Here is a 24879-nt window from a genome sequence, read left to right as displayed (position 1 = left end):
AGTCCACTGTAAAAGTCCTCCTGAGTGTACAAAATGTTAAAGGAGAATTCCGTGGTAAATCGCTTTCTTACCTAATTTTCTTGTTATTTAGCCTCCAAAAATAGGCAATTCTGCGTATTTACGGATTGTTATCGCTCCTAAATCTCTTTTTTCGGTACTTCTCTGCTGTTTATAAACACACTGATGAGCTAACATACAGAAGTTACTCCATGGTAATGTTATTGTTGAGATCTGCCATAAAACGATTTCGGTCACGTCTTAAATCTCGTCTCGCGAGACTTCAGGATCTTCTGAAGTCTCGAGAGACGAGAAATAAACACCTGGACCTGTTTTTTGGAGGCTAAATAACAAGAAAACGAGGTAAGAAAGCGCTTTACCACAGAATTCTCCTTTAATTTTAACCTGAGAGTGTACAAGAGTAACCAGATGTAACCCGTACGGGACTACAGGTCCATTTGGTTACCCTTGTACGCTCTCGGGTCAAACTAACACTCAGGGCTTTACTGTGCGACTTCATTCTTTCCACCGGTGTGCAGTAGAAAATAGCTTCTCTTGTGGCAGAGTCAGAGATTCCTAACGGGGCAAATATGGAGGAAAGTCATAAGAGTAGTAGTTATGCCATTTAGGCCTAGAATTATGGGGCTGTTAAGTCTGACATCATTTTGTAGGCAGAGGAGAACTTTTGGGCCCAAAAGGCCCCAGCGCCCGTGAATCTTTTTACTATTTTTACTATTTACACATTTTTCTTCTCTTTGTTGTTGAAAGGAAAGTGGTAGAATTATACTTTAGTCGTTATTATTGTCTCGGATCTGTTGAAATAGCGATGGACAGATATTGATAATAAATCTGCTTGGAGGTCTGACTACAAAATGATGTCACGGCTTAAAAGCCCCACCAGTAAAAATAGCATACAAGCTCGCCGAGTGCCGCGCTGCAAGCTTGTAGATCTGCTATTTTTGAAAAAGTCGTGAAAATGTGTGCAAATCTTTGAATATATGTATTTTCAAAGCGAACGTTTGTAACTCAGATTTTGCTTCTGGGTGGTCCCTGGAACTAAATATTTTGAGATGGGGGTCCGTGGCCAAATACATATCAGTTTGGGGGTCCTTCACATGAAAAGGTTTGAGAACCACTGACACAGTAGTATCTCAAGAACAGACTAACTGAGCTCCAGTTGAGTGAAAAGGACCTTTTCTTTGACGATGGCTGGCCAGATTGCTGACATAGAAACATGGGTTTTTCAAAAAATCTTAGAAGGATTCAAAAGACACTTTTGGGTCAAAATTCTAATTTTCACGATTTTTCAAAAATAGCAGATCTACAAGCTCGCAGCGCTGTGAGCTTGTATATCTGCTATTTTCAATAGTTAAGAGTAGTGATAGCTGAGTGGTTAGTGTCCACACCTATAGGACTCTGGAGGCCCCAGAGGTCGCAGGTACGATCCCCCGCCCCAGCTATCCCCTCTCCCCCGCGCTCCTTGTGGGCAACACCGGGTTCAGCTGGGTTAAGCTGGAGAAAAAAAGCAGCTGGGTTGGGCTGCGATATCTGAATTTCCCTCGCGGGATGAGAAGGTATTCATTATTCATTTCATTAAAGCATAAAATGATGATACACAATATGTGTACCCGTTCTAAATGTGTTATTCATGTGAAATAACACAGCACTCAGCCCTTTCTATGGTAACAAGAGAAATAGCTAGGCTACATGATTTGAATGCAACAAATGCAACTCGAGTGCTGAGTTTAGAGCGGACCTAAATCCCAGAAGTCCTGTCTTCCGGTTTCTCCCAAAACCAGACCTTTTTCTTTGTGTTATGAGAGGAAATGAGGGCTGTGAATTCCTCCATCCAGGAGCTCACAGGACCGGGGAGAACTGGGGATTATTTTTATAGACCTCTGTGGTGTCTGTAATGGAGGCTGTAATGTGGTGTCTGTAATGGAGGCTGGAAGGAGCTCACAGGACCGGGGGAGAACTGGGGATTATTTTTATAGTTCTCTGTGGTGTCTGTAATGGAGGCTGTAATGTGGTGTCTGTAATGGAGGCTGGAAGGAGCTCACAGGACCGGGGGAGAACTGGGGATTATTTTTATAGTTCTCTGTGGTGTCTGTAATGGAGGCTGTAATGTGGTGTCTGTAATGGAGGCTGGAAGGAGCTCACAGGACCGGGGGAGAACTGGGGATTATTTTTATAGTTCTCTGTGGTGTCTGTAATGGAGGCTGTAATGTGGTGTCTGTAATGGAGGCTGGAAGGAGCTCACAGGACCGGGGGAGAACTGGGGATTATTTTTATAGTTCTCTGTGGTGTCTGTAATGGAGGCTGTAATGTGGTGTCTGTAACGGAGGCTGGAAGGAGCTCACAGGACCGGGGGAGAACTGGGGATTATTTTTATAGTTCTCTGTGGTGTCTGTAATGGAGGCTGTAATGTGGTGTCTGTAATGGAGGCTGGAAGGAGCTCACAGGACCGGGGGAGAACTGGGGATTATTTTTATAGTTCTCTGTGGTGTCTGTAATGGAGGCTGTAATGTGGTGTCTGTAATGGAGGCTGGAAGGAGCTCACAGGACCGGGGGAGAACTGGGGATTATTATTTTTATAGACCTCTGTGGTGTCTGTAATGGAGGCTGGAAGGAGCTCACAGGACCGGGTAGAACTGGGGATTATTTTTATAGACCTCTGTGGTGTCTGTAATGGAGGCTGGAAGGAGCTCACAGGACCGGGGAGAACTGGGGATTATTTTTATAGACCTCTGTGGTGTCTGTAATGGAGGCTGGAAGGAGCTCACAGGACCGGGGGAGAACTGGGGATTATTTTTATAGACCTCTGTGGTGTCTGTAATGGAGGCTGGAAGGAGCTCACAGGACCGGGGAGAACTGGGGATTATTTTTTATAGTTCTCTGTGGTGTCTGTAATGGAGGCTGGAAGGAGCTCACAGGACCGGGGAGAACTGGGGATTATTTTTATAGACCTCTGTGGTGTCTGTAATGGAGGCTGGAAGGAGCTCACAGGACCGGGGAGAACTGGGGATTATTTTTTATAGTTCTCTGTGGTGTCTGTAATGGAGGCTGGAAGGAGCTCACAGGACCGGGGAGAACTGGGGATTATTTTTATAGACCTCTGTGGTGTCTGTAATGGAGGCTGGAAGGAGCTCACAGGACCGGGGAGAACTGGGGATTATTTTTTATAGTTCTCTGTGGTGTCTGTAATGGAGGCTGGAAGGCCGCTGTCCTGCACAACCAAAACATTCCAGCGGGGCACCTCCTTATTTCCTCAAACGTAGGCCTCTTCTGTTCCCCATTAGGATGGCTCTCTACTCCCACGCTAGAGCTGAGATAAAAAGAGAGACAGAGACATATAACGGAGATAAAGACACACATAGTCCGAGCATTTCAGGCAAAAATCTTGCAGAAGCATGAAATTTGGCACACAGTTAGAACATGCCATATGGAACATTTTTGGCTATAGGGGCATCACAGATTTGTCTTGGGAAACTTGTGGGAGCCAATCAAAGTTGGGCTCTCGTAGACTTTACTATACAGTACAATAATAATAAAAAAAAATATGCTTTAAGTAGCATGTGAGGGGTCAAACTAGGTTTTTTTCGGGATTCTGAATCCAATGCAAGCATTTGTTTTGCACAAAAAACATTCCTTTCTGAAAAAAACGGCCCTGATAAAACTGTGAAAAGTGATGACTCATCACTAAACCATCACTAAAGCATAGTTTTATGGGGAGCGTTTTTAGCCCAAGGAATGTTTTTCGTGCAAAACTAATGCTTGCATTGGATTCAGGATCCCGAAAAACACCTAGTTTGACCCCTCACATGCTACTTAAAGCATTTTCTTTTTATTATTTTACTCTATAGTGAAGTCTATGAGAGCCCAACTTTAATTGGCTCCCACAAGTTTCCCAAGACAAATCTGTGATGCCCCTATAGCCAAAATAATTCCATATGGCATAACTGTGTGCCAAATTTCATGCTTCTTTCATAAAGTGCACGATTCCATCAAAATACTGCCCGAAGCGCCTGGACTAACAGACACGCACACAACATGTTAGTTAGAGAAAGAGAGATACAATAAGTGCAGGGAACAGATGGATATGGAAAGTGCCACAGGCAGAGTAGAGAATAATGTCCTGTAGGCTGTTTTCAGTTTCACTCTGGAGCTGGTTAAGATTGCTGTAGTTTAGAGGATCATATCGACATGCGGTTCATTGTATCAAATATTTCCTCTGTGAACAAACAAATAAATGGCGTGCGTGCGTGCGTGCGTGCGTGCGTGCGTGCGTGCGTGCGTGCAAGTGTGTGAGTGAGAGTGCAAGAGTAAAAGATGTGTTCATGCACACTCCATTTCTGAGGTTTTAGATTTTTTGCCATAAATCAGGGCTATTGAACAGTAACACCCTTTACATCTGAGTGTTGGTTGAAATAACATTGAACCAATGGAAAGTAGTAAAGTGCTTGGGACAAAACCTCCTAACTCCACACTTTCTGCCAAACCAGCTAACTCCACCCGATTGGCCCTCTATTTATTTTTATTTTTTTCATAAATATGTGCTATTGAACACCCTTTACGTCTGTGTGTTGGTTCAAATAATACTGAACCAATGAAAAGTAGTAAAAAGCCCTTCGGTCAAAACCTCCTAACTCCACTTGAGCTCATTTTCCCCGAAAATGAACATTTTGGAGTTAAGAGGTTTCGGCCCGACAGCAGAGATATAGTACTACCCACACTTAGGGCTGTCACAATTATTACATAATCGTCTAATCGCCATTATTTGACATAATCACATTTATTTTGGCATAATCGTCATAATCGTTTCCATGTTGAAAAATGTTCATATATTATAACATTTAAAAAGAATAGTGGAAATAGCAGATCTACAAGCTCACAACGCGTCGCGATGCGACGCGTTGTGAGCTTGTAGATCGGCTATTTCCACTATCAATGTTCTTTTTTAAGTATAAAGTTGTCAAATATGTCAGTAATGTCTTTGTATAGGTTACGTGTCATTTCTACCATGTGCAACTTCAAAGCCTACAAGCCAAACAGAAATGTAATTGTCAACGACTAAAACACAATTAAATCGCTAATCGCAATTATTTGAGAGACAATTAATCGTCATGTAAAATGTCATAATCGTGACAGCCCTACCCACAATGCCTTTCATATCATGATGCCACTACACTATGACAGGAAGTGGCATGGAAGTGGGATGACATCACAGGAAGGCAGCTTATTTTTGCATCACCTCTCTCTCTCTTTCACTCGCCCTCATACTGTATATACAGTAAATACAGAACTGGAGCCAAATACTGCAGTAAACACACACACACGCACGCACGCATTCACGCACGCACGCACACACACACACACACACACACACACACACACACACACACACACACACACACACACACACACACACACACACACACACCACATGTACAAACACACACACACACACATACACACCACCCACACAAAACACAGCACATGTGACACTTAGATACTCCTAATTTTAACAGTGTTTCCTTAATTGTGTTATATCCTAGTCATACATTACTGACAATGGCTTACTTTATTTTGCTCGTTACATTTCAGGGTCTTTGGTTTCAACCCTGCAAAACAGTGACACGAGAATAATAGCAAGCATTGAGACACTGAAATAGGATATGGTATATTTTCTGCGTGTGCATGCGTGTATAGGAATATGTTGTGCATGGCTAAATCAGGTTTAGTGGAATATTGAATTAGATTAATCAGCTGGTTTGGGGGAAAGTACAAAGTGAAACTTGTTGACAATGTTTTTGTTTGCCATCGTTGCTCAGGATATGAAATAACGTTGGTTAAAGATTAGTGGAACACTTCCTGTGCTGATTACTCCCTGTGTGTGTGTGTGTGTGTGTGTGTGTGTGTGTGTGTGTGTGTGTGTGTGTGTGTGTGTGTGTGTGTGTGTGTGTGTGTGTGTGTGTGTGTGTGTGTGTGTGTGTGTGTGTGTGTGTGTGTGTGTGTGTGTGTGTGCGTGCGTGCATCAGGGGTGTCAATTGGGTATGGCAGGGGTATGCAGCTGCCATACCCTGGGTCCAGGGGGGAAAATAAAAGTTACTTTCAAATATAAATCCATGAATGTCTCTTTGTCTATCTGTGCTGGTTATTATGTTATTACATTACAGTAAAATAACTACAAATGCAAAATTTAACAAGGTCTTATAATTTTATTCTCCACAGTTGTTGTATTCTCCCCATCTTGACAGAATCGTATATTCCCAGGTTCCGCAGGTCAGCTGCACAGGTGCAATGCATTATTGTTAATTGCGGCACGTTTACTAACATGCCAAGTTTAGCTGCACTTGAACAACCGTTCCAGGCTGCCATATCCAGTACAAGAAACTTTGCGCGCGTGCAAGACCCCAGTCATGTTGCCATACCTTAGCTTTTTCTGAACTGACGCCACTGGTGTGTGTGTATGTATGTATTTATGTATTTGTGTATGTGTGCAGGACTGCCGCCAGCGGTTCCGTGCGGTCCTGGTAGAAGCCACGATGAAGCTAGATGAGCAGGTTAAGAGGATTGGACGTGCTGTGGACGACTCCAAACCTTACTGGGAGGCCCGCAGAGTGGCCAGACAGGTACACAGTACACACACACACAAACACACACACACACACACACACACACACACACACACACACACACACACACACCTTACTGGGAGGCCCGCAGAGTGGCCAGATATATGTATTTTTTAAGCAAACATTTATAACTCAAATTTTGCTTCTGGGGGGTCCCTGGAACTAAATATTTTGAGATGGGAGTCCGTGGCCAAATAAATATCATTTTGGGCATCCTTCACGTGAAAATGTTTGAGCACCACTGATACAGAAACATAGGTTTTTCAAAAACCCTAGAAGGATTAGAAATATTCAAAGACTTGCACAAATATTTCACGATTTTTCAAAAATAGAAGATCTACAAGCTCACAGCACGGCACTCTGTGCCATTTTTCAAGTGTTAAAGCACAAATTGCGTTCCCAGTCTGAATGGGTTAAACCCCTCCCTCCCCCTATGAAGAACATTTATGGGGGCACGCAGTGAATCCTTGTACCCAGGGACCAGAATTTGGTGCGACACCCCTGCACACACACACACACACACACACACACACACACACACACACACACACACACACACACACACACACACACACACACACACACACACACCAACCATGCTGGCAGACAGACAGTGTGGGGTTATGTGTGCTGGACTTGACATGACGACTTTAAAGAGCTCAGCTTAAAGGGAGCACGTTGTGGTTATTCTTAGCTCAGTCACACTCACTGCTTAATAATAACCTGTGGAGGATGCACGGGTGTGCGCACATGGTCTGTGTGCGTGCGCACATGGTCTGTGTGTGTGCACATGGTCTCTGTGTGCGTGCACACACCTCTTACAGCAGAGGCGGGGTATTTGAAAAGTCCCTGGCATGTCAGACTGAAACTGGCTGGAACTGCACTGTTTTCCCGTTCAAATATAAAATGAAGTCTCACAACTCGTAGCATGATGACAATAGTCTCGCGTGGCCAGTCTGTTGACTCCGTGATTTGCGAATGCTCCCGTCATACAGTCTGGGGTAACGTTAGAAAAACGATGAGTATCCGTTTAAAGCGGAAGTGAAGCCTCCTCGTCACTTCCGCTTCTGTCTCACATTGAGCACATTTATCATTATATGAATCAGAATCATCTAAGCATATTTAGCTTGCTGCTTAGCAAAAATTACATTTTAAGATATATTTTCTTGAACGGTAATGCTGAAAAGGCAAAAACTCCACGCACACTGTCTTCAAATGCAAAAAGGGGAATTTAATAAAGGGATGCAACGTTTCGGTATATAAACCTTGATCAGGCAAACTGTTTTGCCTGGCAAAGAGTTTGCCTGATGAAGCTTTATATACCGAAACGTTGAATCCCTTTATTAAATTCCCCTTTTTGCATTTGAAGACACTGTGCGTGGAGTTTTTGCCTTTTCAGTTCACCGACCATTGTTTGGTCTCTCCTCGACAGCACCTGTTGTTGTAGGTTTGCAAAAGCCTTTCGTTTCATTGAACGGTAATGCTAACACAAATGTAAGACAGGGAGGTGATACACCACAGTGATACACCAACTCGGACAGTGGAGAGTGCGTGTGTTCGACGAGCAAGACCATCATCTGCTGCTCGGTGCAACTGTCTTCACGACAATCACGAGCCTCAATGCCTCGTTGCCGTAAGCCTGTTAGCCTGTTAGCCTGCCGTGTTGATTTTTATACGGTTGGCTTGGAATTAGTCTGGTAGGATTCACCTTGAAACATGGGCTGCATATTGTTGTAGTGTTTTTGGTTGGTTTCTGTTCTGGATGTTTTGAAGGTTTGCACAGGGCTCTACTTCCTGTATTGTCCCAGCTCAGATTCTGAGCCTGGGACAACTTCCTGCCCAGGAATATCATAGTTTTGGCCCAGAGGTTCTTCTCGCCCCCCTAGTGGCGAGAAAAAGAACCTCTGGGAACTCAGATTGGCTTGGAATAGACGCAGGCTTGGAAAATGTTCAAATGTTTTGCCTGTTAAAGATACCTTGAAATCTATTGTTTGACAGTGTCTTGTGCAGGCCTGCTCTTGTCTGGCAAAAGGGCAGAAGTTAAGAGTCCGGTTACTTTGTGGCGCAGCCCTCGTCCTCAACCAATGAGAAGGAAGGAGCGTTTGAATCATTCATCTGTGCGCGTGAGGTTCCTGTGACAGTACTGAGCTGTCACTCAGAAATAGGGATTTGTGTGCGTGCGTGAGTGAGTGAGTGTGCTTGCAACACAGCTAAAGTACATAGTACAATCCAAGTCTTAATTTAACTACAAATGCACCCAGGGGCGTCAATTGGGTATGGCAGGGGAATGCAGCTGCCATACCCTGGGTCCAGGGGGGAGAATACAAGTTACTTTAAAATATAAATCCATGAATGTCTCTTTGTCTATCTGTGCTGGTTATGTTGTTAAATTACAGTAAAATAACTACAAATGCAAAGTTTAACAAGGTATTATAATTATATTCTCCACACTTTTATTCTCCCCATCTTGACAGAATAGTATATTCCCAGGTTCCGCAGGTCAGCTGCACAGGTGCAATTCATTAATGTTAATTGTGGCACGTTTACTAACATGACAAGTTTAGCCACACTTGAACAACCGTTCCAGGCTGCCACATCCAGCCCAAGAAACCATAGAAATGTTTGGGGAAAAAAATAGAATGTACTTCTTAAAATAAGATGGCAACATGACTGGTGTCTTGCACGCGCGCAAGACACCAGTCATGTTGCCATACTGTAGCTTTTTCTGAACGGACGCCACTGCTTGCAACACAGCTAAAGTACATAGTACAATCCCAAGTCTTAATTTAACTACCAATGCACCCGTACGGCGCAGCGTTGAGGCGTCTGCTTGTGACCACCGGCAGCACGTGACTGTGGGAGATTACTGGGAGGGGTTTGAATTTTGATAGGACACGTGAAGGGATCAACACTTATCTCCAGCTTCGCGCGTGTGTGCTTGCGTGCGTGCGTGCGTGTGCGTCTATATACTGTACAGGTTTGGAGGTTTTATACAGGTTTTAAATAGGGCACCAGCATGTAGGGGTTCAACTGGCATGCTGTTGGGTGGGTCATGACTAATAAATCATTATTTATTATTTAAGCCATGACCCCCTTTGATATAGCTTACACACACACACACACACACACACACACACACACACACACACACACACACACACACACACACACACACACACACACACACACACTCACTCTCACACACACACACACACACACACACACACACACACACACACACACACACACACGGTTTACAACACCCCACCCCCATAAGCCAGCCCCTAAGCCCCCAACCCCCAGTTGCCTTGTTTTCACTTGACATTCCGATGCACTAAGGTGGGTGGGGGGGCTCGCCCGTACTGTCCTATCTATTTGTTCTCTAACTCACATTCACACAGTGTTGCCAGGCTGTCTAGCTGTCTCTCTTGTTGTCTGTATCTTATCAATCATCCCAGCGCTCTCAGTATATCTCTCTGTTGCTAGCAGGGACGTGCTGGGCCCCTGATTCAGCCCGGGAAAAAGAGTTGGAGAGGCCCTCATTGCGCGCTATAGAGAGAGATCTCTCTCTATAGCGCTGCTGCTACTTTGTCACAAGATTTTGTCACAAGATTTGTGACAAAGTGACAAGCCAGTGGGCCAATTACATGAGTTATATTTCGTCGTTGTTGGGTGGATACCTTGTATGTCCAAAACCGTTTGTTTTGTATTTATCATTTTAAAAACGATTTAAACTAGTGAAAACAGCCGATCTACAAGCACACAACGCCTCGCGGTGCGAGGCGTTGTGTGCTTGTAGATCTGCTGTTTTCTCTACTTTTGTGCAACGGTCTTGAGTAGGGTCTTTCCCCTACTCATATCTCCGCCACTGTTGCCCCTATCCATGCTAAACTTTGCACACACACTCCTTGGCTGGCAAACCCCACAACCTCCAGCCCTGATTTCTCACATGGCCCTCTTCTAGCGCCACCATGAGGCCGATTCTTGCAAAAACACATTTTTGGACACTGCTCCTACAGATTTGGGCCTAAAGAGATGTGTCGGGGTTCGCGGTGGAAAGCTCTTCACCGCCAGTAATGACGTAATGTTGTAGTTTTATGACTTAAAAAGAGTACACCGCGGTGGATAGCTTATCACCGCGGTGCCTACTACGATAGGGGCTTCAGTGTGTCTCTCTGTTACCGCGACGCGCCTGCCAAGCTGCACGCCTCTCGTTGAAAATTAACTCGGTCAGAAAAGCCCTACGTTCGTATAACGTGGGAACAGTCACATGACCGTAAAGGAGGACAATGTGGGATTGCCTCCCCCCCTCCCCCCCCCCTGACAGTGCCGGCAATTGGTCTTAATTTGTCACCCAGCAATGTACTGGCATTCCAGTGGAAACACATCGTTACTATGACTACCACAACCCTGTCATTGTGTCTCTCCGTTACCGTGGCGATCCCTTATCTCTGACCTCCACAGTACCGCCATTCAACCTCTAGGAGGCCATTTAAGATCTTCTGACCAGATGCTTCTTTTACTGTACTGTAGGGGTGGGTGATATGGTGATAAATATCGTTGAGACCAGGGCAGGAATTTCAGGGAAGCCATGAAGGCCATGGCTGCCGTTGCCCCTCAGTTTGGCCTTGTGACCCTGAAACCAATGGCATGACCTGAGGCCACAGTGGCCTTAATGCCCCCGGTGACTGTACCACTTTCTCCTCTGTCTCTTTCTGGTCAATATGTAGACACCAGTGTCTCTTTCTTGTCATGTAGACACCAGTGTCTTTTGTTGAGATTCTGAAATCTTAACTCCCCTGAGTCCCCATATTTAAACCAATCCAGCGACTTTGATTGGTGCAGGGCTGAGCATGGATCAGATTGTAAATACCATCATTTATCTATTTCACTGCAGATTAGGTTATCATCCCTAACCCTTAAATTCAACAATTTCTTTCAATGGACTAAAATCGTGTTTTATTTGATGCCCTTCCTGCCCTGGCATTTGGCCTTTGTGCCACACACACACACACACACACACACACACACACACACACACACACACACACACACACACACACACACACACACACACACACACACACACACACACACACACACACACACACACACACACACTTGCCTTTCATGGGAAGATATGAGCGAGCACGGTGCACATCACGAGGTGACAGCGAGTTGGGACATGTCATTGTGTGGCTCACAGATGTGTCCTATCCTATCCTAGATGTGTCCTATCCTCTGCCGCGGGCCGCATGATATCATGACAAATAAATGATGACGCCGGCGCTCATTTGCATGCTTACTTGTCGTGTTTATCTCCGTGCGCGTCAAAACGCCTCTCTGTCTCTGATTAGGAAAGCGGTGCTTTGTGGGATCTGCTTTCAGTGTGTGTGACTCGCCCGGGTGTCATAATATGCCTTCTTGGTCTCAGTTCATTTGTTCAGTTGTGTATAGCATTATTGAATGCTTTAACTATTGAAGAATAGCAGATATACAAGCTCACAGCGCGGCACCGAGTGCCGCGCTGCGAGCTTGTAGATCTGCTATTTTTGAAAAAGTCGTGAAAATGTGTGCAAATCTTTGAATATTATGTATTTTTAAAGCGAACGTCTGTGACTCAAATTTTGCTTCTGGGGAGGTCCCTGGAACTACATATTTGGAGACGGGGGTCCGTGGCCAAATACATATCATTTTGGAGGTCCTTCTTACTTACTTAATATTTGACAGTTTGTCCAGTCCTGTCGACTATTCGACTATTCGAATACTTTGAGGTTGAATAATTTGAATACTAAAAATCACTATTCGTGAATGCCCTAACGCACGCACGCACGCACGCACGCACGCACGCACGCACGCACGCATGCACGCACGCACGCACGCACGCACGCACACACACACACACACACACACACACACACACACACACACACACACACACAGATACAAAGGGTTGGAAAGGAAGTGGGCAGTAAATGTGCACAGGACGTCCTGTGTGAAGGACAGAATGTGTACGTGTGTCCATCCTGCACCAGGAGTCATGTGACCTTCACCACCACAGTCACTGACACTCTGTTTCCCAACAAGAGGACATTAGTCTGAACAAGAGGAGAGATCCGAGCAGCACTCATAAAGGACTGAAGACCAGTTGCTGCTCGAAACATGGTGGCTTTTAACATTTTGTAGATCAGGGGTCTTCAACAGGGGGTCCGGCCGAGACCCCTAGGGGGTCCTCAGAGTTACTGAGTTGTGATAGAAACTTTTTTCTCCTTTTTTATATTAACCAATTGAACCCTATATTGTCCATATTCTGAGAACTTTAGCCAAAAATAGCAGATCTACAAGCTCACAGCGGGTGTGATTTTTAACTCCACTTGTAGTTCCATTGAGCAACTGGTTGATCTTTCTCTCTCTCTCTCTCTCTCTCTCTCTCTCTTTCTCTCTCTCTCTCTCTCTCTCTCTCTGCAATATAATAGTTAGCTTTGACAATAATACCATTATTGCCATAATGTGCAGACTACTGTAGGTACAGTACAGTCAGGGCTCTCCTCTTATCCAGGGTCTTTCCTCATTAAATATCCATCTTCCGTTTGGCTCCTCTGTTTATCCTTCTCCCCTCTTCTCTGAGCCTGGGAAGTGGGTCATGTTGGGGGAAGGGGAAAGGATGCCATGCATCTTTCATGCCTATACACTGTAGTTGCTTCATCAAACCAGCAGATTGTAGGGGAGCAGAGAGAGACAATTTACCACATGAACTCTGTGACCCTATTCAGGGCTTCTCATAATAGGCCAACATTTGGCAAAAATAGACAAAACATTCGACAGAAATACAGTAGCTGTTCTACAAGCCATTTTCGCAGTCTGACATACAACAAAATACATAGATAGGGTTTCAGTGGTTAAAGGGGTACTGTCACCTAGAGGGGTTGAGGGGCAGATTACACTGTGACATGAGACAACAGTCTGAAGCTCATGTCTCAGTGTAATCTGCCCCTCGCCCCCAAACAATAGCTGACCAGTACAGTAAGTAGTCATGCAGTCAGGCTACACAGACAATTAATTTGATTGGCTTATAATTGCGCATCCCCACAATGACGTCATGAAAATATTAACTTGTTTTTTAAGATGATTCTTAAAGTGACAGGCCCCCTTTAAGAGAGAAAGGGAGACATAAAGAGATGTTTTTTCCCCCCTTTTCTGTATCTGCACAGTCCTGACCTTCCAGCTGTTCACCACTTGAACAGATGTAGATAGATACCACTATCCACAACACTCAGATCATGTTCTGGGAGACTTGGCTAGCCCTGTGTCTGTTGTGAAACGGGAAAGAGGTCTACTTGCTCACGTCACCGATGGAGTCTTTATCATCAGCATGGCTGACGGTGCCCGACCGGGGGTCAAGAGGCAGGGGTTATCCAAAGACAAGAGCCAGGGAAACCGTGAGAAAAGATCAAGTTAGCTAACTTCAATGAAGCAGGCTCTTCTAACTGTCTTTTAAGTGCCCCGTACAAAGTGTACAATACTGTACTGGAATGGCTTAAGTAGGCTATTTGGAAGATTTCATTTTTTTCATTTCTGCACGGAAATCTAATTGTGAGTCCATGAACCGGCCTGACTCCGGGCACACGGCCAATAAACTGGCCTTTAAATCCTGCCTGTGAGGGTGGAGTGTGGGTGGGTCCAAATATGCTCAGCATGACAGGAGGAATAATCTGCCCATTGAACGTGACGTGGACACAGTGGGCGACAATAGAGGCCCTGACCGTGTGTCACCGTGTGCCTCAATGACAAAGCCTATGTTTGTCTGTTAGACCAAGGAACGGTTGTGTGTGTGTGTGTGTGTGTGTGTGTGAGCTTATATACTGCAAGCCCTGGCCTGTAGCATTTACACACTGTCAAAAACAATTGTTTAGATTTTATGTATTTCGTCGTTGTCGGGTGGAAACCTTGTATGTCCAAAAGCGTTAGTTTTGTATTTATCATTTTTAAAATGATTTAAACTAGTGAAAACAGACGATCTACAAGCACACAACGCCTCGCACCGCGAGGCGTTGTGTGCTTATAGATCAGCTGTTATCACTACTTTTGTGCGACGGCCTTGTGTGATGAAGCAGTGCTTTACTTAGCGAAAAAATGTACAAATTTGAAACTTGGAGATACGAGGTTTCTGCCCGACAGTGACGATATACTGGACATGCTACCATGTATGCTGCAAACACCACCCCTTTTTGTGAACACGCTCACGATTGGGAAATCCTGGGTTGACGTACGAGATAACCACCGTGTGACCACTTTAGCATGATTGTAATTGTTTGGGTTAGTGAGGCCAGATAACGGAAGGATATCAGGGGTATGTTGAACTGGTTTTGTAGTCGTGCCAACTGAAGCACAGGCATACAGTAGACACAGTCCTGGCTGTTTCACTGCCCTGCTGCCCCTGACACTTTCTGATAACCTTTTTAGGTGAGAATTATGCCATGCAGTTGCTCACTATTAAGGCCTGCGCATACTGTCTCCAACCACCAAACCTTTTGTCGTAAAGTTCCAACTTTTCCATGTGTAGCTTTCCGAACTCAAATTCGGGTTAATGCTTTTCAGAAGTTGCGAGTGACGTCATTTTGTAGTTGTAGTATCACACAGGCACATGCACACATACCGTAGATGCACATTTTATCCGTTGGTAAAAAGTGCCCTCTTCAGACCATTAATGCCGTTTTTACTATGGTGAAATAAATGCAAATGCCTCTTTTCGATGGCATACCTGAAATCCATGCCGTTACACCACATCTCCAGTATTGACTTGATTATGCTTATTTCAGTGTGGTATCACGCTCACAACGCCTCGCAGCGCGAGACCCCTGTTTTGGACATTTTAGCCCCTGCCCCTCTAACATCCTCTGTGTGTCCCTGGTAGGCCCAGGTGGAAGCCCAGCGGGCCACCCAGGAGTTCCAGCGGGCCGTAGAGATCCTACGGGCGGCCAAGGAGACCATCGCCCTGGCTGAGGAGAGGCTGCTGGAGGAGGACAGCCGGCAGTTTGACTCCGCCTGGCAGGAGATGCTCAACCACGCCACGCAGAGGGTACGCACCAGGGGCGACATTAGATCTTATTCTGCATGGGTTTTCAGATCAAAAGGGCCCTGTACTGCTGTGAGGGGGGCCCATAGATTAGGAGATTAGAGACCCCTAATATATTGGAAATGACAAAATACATATCGTCGTTGTCGGGTGTAAACCTTGTATCTCCAAGTTTCAAATTTGTATGTTCTTTCGCAAAGTAAAGCCCTGCTTCATCGCACAAGGCCGTCGTACAAAAGTAGTGAAAACAGCAGATCTACAAGCACACAACGCCTCGCGGTGCGAGGCGTTGTGTGCTTGTAGATCGGCTGTTTTCACTAGTTTAAATCATTTTTAAAAAATGGAAAAAATGCAAAACGAACAGTTTTGGACATACAAGGTTTTCACCCGACGACGATATAATAGCCTATGAATTTATAATACTGTCACCAGTAGGGGGGCCCTTGGGTTTATTAAACCCATCAACCCTATACAAATTACGTTGTGTACGCACCGTACGCCCGCACGGCTCCACTGGCTCTGAGAGCGTAAACATACACTCTGAGTTAACGACGATATAACCATTATTTTATGCTTTCAACTATTAAATAATAGCAGATCTACAAGCTCGCAACGCGGCACTCATCTGCTGTTGTTGAAAAATCTTGAAAATTTGTGCTAGTCTTCTACCCGATTCTATAAATGTCTATATAAAACATCTATAAAAACGCATGTTTCTACGTCAGTGTTTCTCCAATCTGGCTAGCCATCTTCAATGAAAAATTCGTCGTCTTTTCACTTTTTGCAGCACTGCAGAAGTCTGTAGACTTCTAGAGACTAGTGCCTCTTAAACCTTTTCATGTCAAGGACCCCTAGGCGCCGACCCTCGTCTCGAAATATTATGTATCAGGGACCCCACTGCACAAATTTGATTTGCACAAATGTTCATGATTTTTCAAAAATAGCAGATCCACAAGCCGTGAGCTCAGGCGAACTTTCGGGAAAATCCCAGTTGTCCTACGTCCCAGTTGTCCTACTGTGTCCCAGTTTTCCTACTGTAGCCTGTAGCTACATGTAGCCTACCCCCACCTCAGCATTCGTACAGCTACTCAAGTAGCCGAAAATCCGCCGTCCTACTGCTGTAATTATTGTCCATGGCATTGCAAGCGGCGCAAAGGCCAGCGGACCTTGGTCCTGCTCTTCGCGCCCGAGCACCGCAGGCGCGAGTGCCCGCGCGAGTTACGAAGCCGTGGTGAATGCAGTCGTTATATTTATGCCCAGGCCGTAAGGCCTGGGCAAGCGCACGATAAACGCATGAATGGGATGAAGATCGCTTGCTTTACAGTCTGTTCGCGGACTAGCCCATACAGCCAGGCTACAGTAGGACAACTGGGACACAGTAGGACAACTGGGACGTAGGACAACTGGGCGTAGGACAACTGGGCGTAGGACAACTGGGACTAGCCCGAACTTTCGGCAGAAATAGCATGTCTGGAAGCTCGCAGCGCACCACCTTGCGACACACTAGCTGCGTTTACATGGACACTTTTAATTGGGTTAAAACAAGATTTTAAATAAATCTGATTAAAATTCTCCATGTATACACCAAATAAATCTGATCAAAACCAACCAGATTTAAATTCTAATCAGATGCAGAGGGGTGGTCTAGACCTTTTTACAACCTGATCAAAAAACAGATCAGATTGATCTCACTACACGTAAACACTTAATCCAAAACCTTCAATCAGGTTTATTTTAATCAGATTGGAAGAAAGGTGTCCATGTAAACGCGGCTACTGTTAGTTTGTATAACGGATACTTTAAGCAAAGAGATTTGATGTAGGGGCAAATACTAGCAGACCTAGTGCAGTATAGAGCCCTGGGGACTAAGTATATAGGGTCTAAGTGGTTAAGAATGGAGGAAGGGGCTGAACAGTGATAACTGGTTGACAAAACGAACAATAGTCTGTGGATAATTGTGGATGGGTGATTGATTGTGCTTTAATTACAGTAGGGGGCACCTGATGGACAAAAGGGTAGGGTGCATAATATATGACCCTTAACAGCAAGTCCTTTAAGACTAGTTGTATTCCCACTTCCCAGCCCCTCCCCTCTCTACACCACTGGTTCCCAAACACTGGGTCGGGACCCATTTGTGGGTCGCAGACACATTCCAAAGCATTTTTCATGAGTAAATAAAAGCAAAAGATAAGAAATTCCATAAATCAAAAAAACAAATGTTTAAAGCACAACTTTGTTTTTTTTTTACAACAAGGTTCATATTTAGATTGTAATTAGCCGATTCAGGCCGGGTACACATTTTAGTGTATGGGAGGGGCTTACAGTACATGTACAGTATGTATCAACATGTTTGTTTTTGTAGGCTAATTTCTGATTTGGGCCTAACTATAGGTTAGGCCTAAATGGGTTAGAGGAAAGAAAAGTGAGTGTTAAAATGTCACTCATTTGCTTCGTTCTATTGTTTTATCGCGTTTACCGTGCTAAAATGTGGGGAATGCGTACGCATGGGGGCATGCGTACTAGTGGCCAAATATGTCTTTTTAGACACAATAAGCCAGCAGTTTCTTTATTGCTATTTACAGTAACACTTCTAGCCTCCATAAGTCACATCCAACCATGAAAGGTTGCGTTGTATCTTGGGAATGGGCTTATTCTGTGTAAAATTACATATTTAGCCACTTGTACGCATGCCCCCAACCACTGAAATAAGAATCTCTAAAACAATAGAAAGAATTTAACACTCATCTTTTATATTCTTTAATTACAATCTAAAATATTAACCCTTGTTGTAAAAAACTAAAGTTGTCCTTTAAGAAGTAGTGAAAATAGACGATCTGCAAGCTCACAACACGACACAAAGCGACGCGTTGTGAGCTTGTAGATCTGCTGTTTTCACTTGTTTGCGTCAAGGGCTAAAAAGTATCAAATAAAAGGCTCAGAAAACTTTAATTACAGTGAATAAGCAGTAAGTGATAACTAACAGCAGTCACCTCTTTTGGTCTGTCAATTTCATGCAATGTTTGGAACAGATTATTAGTTTAAGTTGGTATTCTGAACCCACTCCTTGATGGCCCGTTGCAGGTGATGGATGCAGAACAGGCCAGAACACGCAGCGAAACGGACCACAGGAAGACGGCTGCCAATTACAACACCTGTATCAATCACATGAAGCAACTGGAGAAGAAACTCAAACGATCCATCAACAAATCTAGGTGTGTGTGTGTGTGTGTGTGTGTGTGTGTGTGTGTGTGTGTGTGTGTGTGTGTGTGTGTGTGTGTGTGTGTGCGCGTGCGCGCGCGCGTGCGTGCGTGCCTGTCACAGTTATTACATAATCGTCGTCATAATCGCAATTACTTTGTCATAATCGTCATAATCGTGCTTGTGGGCTTGTAGATCGGCTATTTCCACTATCAATGTTATTTCTTAAGTAGAAAGTTGTCAAATATGTCAGTAATTTCTTTGTATATTTAGGTTATGTGTCATATCTGCCATGTGCAACTTCAAAGCCTAAAAGCCAAACAGGAATGTAATTATCAACGACAAAAACACAATTAAATCATTAATTGCAATCATTTGAGTGACAATTAATCGTGGAAGCACACATTCACTGAATAGTATAAAGTAGGGAAACAAAGGCAGAGAGATTTGCTCACAGGCTTCCCCTGCTTGGGCCTCCGTGTGTGAGTGTGTGTGTGTGTGTGTGTGTGTGTGTGTGTGTGTGTGTGTGTGTGTGTGTGTGCGTGCGTGTGTGTGTGTGTGTGTGTGTGTGTGTGTGTGTGTGTGTGTGTGTGTGTGTGTGTGTGTGTGTGTGTGTGTGTGTGTGTGTGTGTGTGTGTGTGCGTGCGTGCGTGTGTGTGTGTGTGTGTGCGCGAGAGAGAGAGAGACAGAGAGAGGTTGACTACGTCTACACGTCATTTGATACATTCCAGATGTTTTGTGTGTGTGTGTGTGTGTGCTGGGGTGTGTTCCCGCGCTCAGCGCCCAGGAATGTAGCGGCTCTTGGGCGACTGGTATTTTTCCAGGGGTTCAGTGTTGCTATGACAGCTGGCACGGTGCCCTGTATGAACAGTCAACTCACTTCTCTCTCTCTCTTCCATTTTCTCCTCCCCCTGCAGGCCATATTTTGAACTGAAAGCAAAGTATTATCTACAGCTGGAGGTATGTACGCCACAAAGTTAACAAACCAGCCAACTGATGTGTCTCATTTGCATAGCTAATTGTCAGCATAGCTGCTTATTTCGATGGTTCAAATATATGTCACATTTCTCACGTTTCAAAATATGCTGTTGGAATTATAGTTTTGAAACCTACATTTTCACGAAAATAAACGTACACATAGCAATATGTTTTTGCTGTACAAACTGTAATTATACACTTTTGTCAACAAAAGTGCCCTCAGGACTCTTGCCGGGGCCCGCATTCAGTCCCACTTTGACTACACTTGCACCTCCTGGTACTCCAACATCAAAAAGCCACTAAAGACTAAGCTCCAAACCTCCCAAAACAAACTGATTAGGCTACTTCTCCACCTGGGGCCCATGACCCATGTTTCTCCCACATATTTTGCTAGCCTAAGTTAGCTCAGCGTTGAAGACAGGGTTAAACAACTAAAAATGGGATTTACTTTCAAAATAGTCAACGCAAATCTGCCCTCCATCCCCTCTGCCCTCCATACCAGCATATCTGACCAAACATCTCCAAAAAGTTAGAGACACCCACAGCCACAACACCAGAGGGAACGCACAGCCGCACACAATGATCTGATAACACAAACCCATAAGACAAATATGGGTAAATTCTCCTTCTACAACACTTCCACCCAGGTGTGGAATTCCTTGACTACCTCCCTTAAAACATGTACGGTAGCTCGCTGGCATCCTTCAAAACTGCCCTGAAAACTCACCTTTCAGGAGGCCAGAGAAGGAGGTAGTTATCACTTCTCCCATAGACAGGCAAGATGTGAGCACCCCCCCCCCACTTACCTTAGCCCCACCCCTTGTTTCCCCCATCCTGTACATATAGTGTTTTTATAACTGCGATATTATTGAATGTTTTCTTTGCTTGCTATTTATTATGTCCATGAATTAAATGCAGAGGGCTTCCAACGTATAAAAGACTAAAGGTCTTATTTGGGATGTTCCTATTAGGCAGGGTGTTTAACTGTACTTGTACTGTACTACATTTCAATTGATTTGACTATACTTGTACTGTTCTCCATTTTTGTCTAATAAAATAATCAATCAATCAATACGGTTCATAACCAGTATGCTACATTTGTGATCACGTAGCAACTGAAGCGGCGCGTGGATGAACGTCAGGCCAAAATCGCCGTCGCCAAGGCGGAATATCGCACGGCGCTGCGCAACCTGGAGACCATCTCGGAGGAGATCCACGCGCAGCGGCGCTCCGTCGCCATGGGAACCAGGGAGCAGGGGGTGGGGGCCGAGGGGGATGGGGGCCACAACGACGACATCGCCAACTTCAAGATGGAGTCAGACGGACTGTCAAGTGAGTCAAGTTCAGAAGCGATTCATCCATTTAGGCCAAGAATTATGTAATGCTTTCACTCAGGGGTGTCCAAACTTTTTTCAAAAGGGGCCACATAAAATAAAATAAAAATTAAAACACCCAAGGGCTCCTTGGGTGTTTTGTCTCCTGACTAAATGTACTTTCGTTCGGACCATAACAAAGTCACATACGGTACATATGCAGAGAGAGGGCGAGATCATTTACCGACCTACAACCGGGTCGCTAAATCGACCGACTGGGACGGTAAAACCACCGACCGGGACGCTAAAACCACCGACCGGGACGCTAGAACCACCGACCGGGACGCTAAAACACCGACCGGGTCGCTAAATCGACCGACCGGGACGCTAAAACCACCGACCGGGACGCTAAAACCACCGACCGGGTCGCTAATTCCACCGACCGGGACGCTAATTCCACCGACTGGGACGCTAATCCAGCGACCGGGACGCTAATCCAGCGACTGGGTAGGTAAATCCACCAACCGGTGGTCGCTTCCACCGACCACCGGGCTACTAACCCTAACCCTAACCCTAGCCCTAACCCTAAACCTAACCTCAGTAACCTTACCTCAGTTAGGCTAACCTGCCACGCAACCTCCCGACCGGGTCGCTAAATCACCGACCGCGTCGCTAAATCACCGACCGCGCCGCTAAAGCGAGCGACCGGGTCGCTAAATCGACCGACTGGGGCGCAAAATCTTCCGACCGGGTCACTAGATGTACCAACCGGGTCGCTAAATCTACCGACCTAAAACTGCAGGCAGGTCGGTAGATTTAGCGACCGGGTCGGTCGATTTAGCGACCCGGTCGCTCGATTTAGCGACCCGGTCGCTCGATTTAGCGACCCGGTCGCTGAAAACTACCGACCACGTCGCGACCCGGTTGTAGGTCGCTAAATGATCTCGCTCCTACTGCATATGTATCGCAATTACAATTTCATTTAACTCTCATCATCAATATTTAATATCAATGTTTTTTTTTTTTTTTGGGTGGGTGCTCTGAACAAAACACACATAACTCACATTATCAAATGTAGCAAGAAATAGCCTTTGACCCCTTCAGCATGAGACAACAGGGAACAAGGAATCCTACTATAAAATAATCTTTTTTGACGGTGCTGGCGGGCCATTTATAGTACAATTTAGGAATGAAGCCGCGGGCCGTATGAAATCGGGCCGCATTTGGCTCCCGCGCCATACTTTGGACACCCCTACTTGAACGATTGAAAAATAGCAGATATACAAACTCACAGCGTGGCACCGAGTGTCACGCTGCGAGCTTGTGTATCTGCTATTTTTGAAAAATCATGAACATTTGTGCAAATCTTTGAATATCTTATTTTTAAAGTGAACATTTGTAAAATATTTGTTTCTGGGGGGTCCCTGATACCACGCTGTGCCATGCTGTAAGCTTGTAGATCTGCTATTTTTTAATAGTTAAAGCATAAAATAATAATATGCAATAATGCGTACCCGATCTAAATGGGATAATCATCCGGGCCATTATTCCTTCTATCATCACTCATTCCTTTGTTCTTGTTTCATCGTTGGTGCGTCTGTGGCTGTGTGTCTGTATCGCGTGTCCGTGCGTGCGTGCGTTGCGTGTGTGTCTTTCAGTGGTGTCTGTCTCCATCGACGAAGAGGGCGCTCACAGTACAGGCTCCGAGGAAGACTCTGACGCTCACTCCACCTCCTCGCCCGTAGACATGCCATGCCCTTCCTCCCCCGCTCGTTTCCACTCCTCTGCCCATCCTCACGCGGCCGCCCCCATGGACATGGCCTTCCCTTACCCTTCCTCCTCCCTCTGCACCCCCTGCCCGTACCTCTCCTCCTCCCCCTCTTCCTCTGTCCTGTCCTCGTCCTGCCCGGACCCCTGCGGCCCCCACCACCCCGACCCGGAGCTGGTGTGTGGCCCCTGCGGCCCCCACCACCCCCACCCGGAGCTGGTGTGTGGCCCCTGCGGCCCCCACCACCCCGACCCGGAGCTGGTGTGTGGCGCAGGGCTCGTGTCCCCTCTCCTCGGACCCCGCACGCAGTGCAGCGGAGCCTCCTCCCCGGACTGTGACCAGGAGAGAGGTGAGTGTGTGCGTGTGTTCGTGCGTGTGTCTGTGTGTGTGTGTGTGTGTGTGTGTGTTAGGGCATTAACAAAAAAGTCGACGAGTCCCACCAGAGAAAGTCGAAGTTGGAAAAAAAAATCCTTTGTATTTTTTTTCTATCATTATTTTTGCTCCATGTGTGCGTCTGTACAGCATTCAAACAGTAGGATTGCTTATTGTCAAGGACGGAATGATCCAATATTACAGTGCAACATTACATTTGGTATAACATGGTTCTATTGTGAAAATAGCAGATCTACATGCTCACAACGCCTCGCGATGCGAGGCGTTGTGAGCATGTAGATCGGCTAGACAAATATTCAGCAGACAAAAGTGAGCAGATAACATTAAAACCGACAATTAAACAAAATGAGGGGGGAGTGCATTAACAATTTAACAGATTAAAAATGACTAGTTTGTGGTTTACAGTCTGGTAGATCCAAAAATATATAGTAAAAAAAAAATCGTCATGTAAAATGTCGTAATCGTGACAGTCCTAGAGCCAACGCGTCTGTTGACTGTTAAGCCCTTTGCACACAGGACAGTTGCGTTTTTTTCGTTTGCGGCATGAATAAAACGCATTGGATTTGGTGTGCAAGGCTGTGCGGAATCGGCGCTGCGGATCCAAAAAGGAGTCATAAAAGGAGTGATGAGTTTTTTACCGCATGCGACAAGACGCACAAATCGAACTGGGTTCGATTGAGAAAAAAACGCTCGGCGGCAGCCACTCGTCGCACGGCTAATTCGGAGCCGGTGTGCATGAGGTCATAGAGAATCATTGTTTTCTTTTCAAAAAATTATATTGTCCGTTTTATCCGTGCGGTTAAACACGCCTGTGTGCAAAGGGCTTTATTCACCTTGGCATGTCCTAAACGTGTGTTTGTTTGTGTGTTTGTGTTTGTGCATTGCAGGAGACCGAGCAGAAGGTGCAGAGGCTCTGCTAGAAGCCGGCCTGAACAAGCTAACGCTGACCGCAGCGCCGCACACACAACACAACTCCCAGGAAGATGAACATGAACCTTACCCTGTGACCCTTGACCTCTCCATGCCCAGTCAGACCAACGCTATTCTCCTCCTCAACCATGTTTAATGGACCTCGGACTAACCTTTCACCTTTTCGTCTGGAGGACACCCTGTGCCTACAGACACCATTTCTCCACGTTGTGTGTTGTGCTGGGGACAAGAAGACTGGATTTTCTTTTAGTCTCCTTTTTTGCGGTTTTCCCTGAATTCCCGCTTGAGTGGTCAATCCTAAGAGTGTCAGAGTGTTTGTCGTGTAATCCAGTGTTTCTCAACCACTGTGCCTGGGGACCTTTGGTGTGCCCCTGAGAAGGGTCAAGTGTGCCCCTTGAAATTGCTTGAAAGCCAGTATTGTATTTATCATTTTAAAAATGATTTAAACTAGTGAAAACAGCCGATCTACAAGCACACAACGCCTCGCGGTGCGAGGCGTTGTGTGCTTGTAGATCGGCTGTTTTTGCCTTGTATGATGAAGCAGGGCTTAACGTACACATTTGAAACTTGGAGATACAAGGTTTTCTTCCC

The 24879-nt window shown here is 45.4% G+C and overlaps 1 protein-coding gene across 1 annotated transcript in view; it reads left to right on the top strand.

Moving 5' to 3' along the window:
• The window catches only part of LOC308293206 (SH3 domain-binding protein 5-like), a gene marked incomplete at both ends in the record, with an annotated part of 27999 nt that extends 3575 nt beyond the window's left edge, over nt 1–24424 (top strand). Inside the window, 7 exons of the mRNA XM_080735643.1 lie at nt 6501–6629; nt 15547–15711; nt 18790–18920; nt 19824–19866; nt 20997–21216; nt 22856–23314; nt 24246–24424. Of these exons, the coding sequence (XP_080591769.1) occupies nt 6501–6629; nt 15547–15711; nt 18790–18920; nt 19824–19866; nt 20997–21216; nt 22856–23314; nt 24246–24424 (1326 nt within the window). The remainder of the gene's footprint in view (nt 1–6500; nt 6630–15546; nt 15712–18789; nt 18921–19823; nt 19867–20996; nt 21217–22855; nt 23315–24245) is intronic.
• Nucleotides 24425–24879: the final 455 nt, after the last annotated feature.

This window comes from Nannobrachium achirus, assembly GCF_963921795.1.
Source record: "Nannobrachium achirus genome assembly, chromosome: 10".
NCBI classification, from domain to species: domain Eukaryota; kingdom Metazoa; phylum Chordata; class Actinopteri; order Myctophiformes; family Myctophidae; genus Nannobrachium; species Nannobrachium achirus.
The sequence above is the reverse complement of the archived record's forward strand: the minus strand, read 5'-3'. Positions and strand labels throughout refer to the sequence as shown.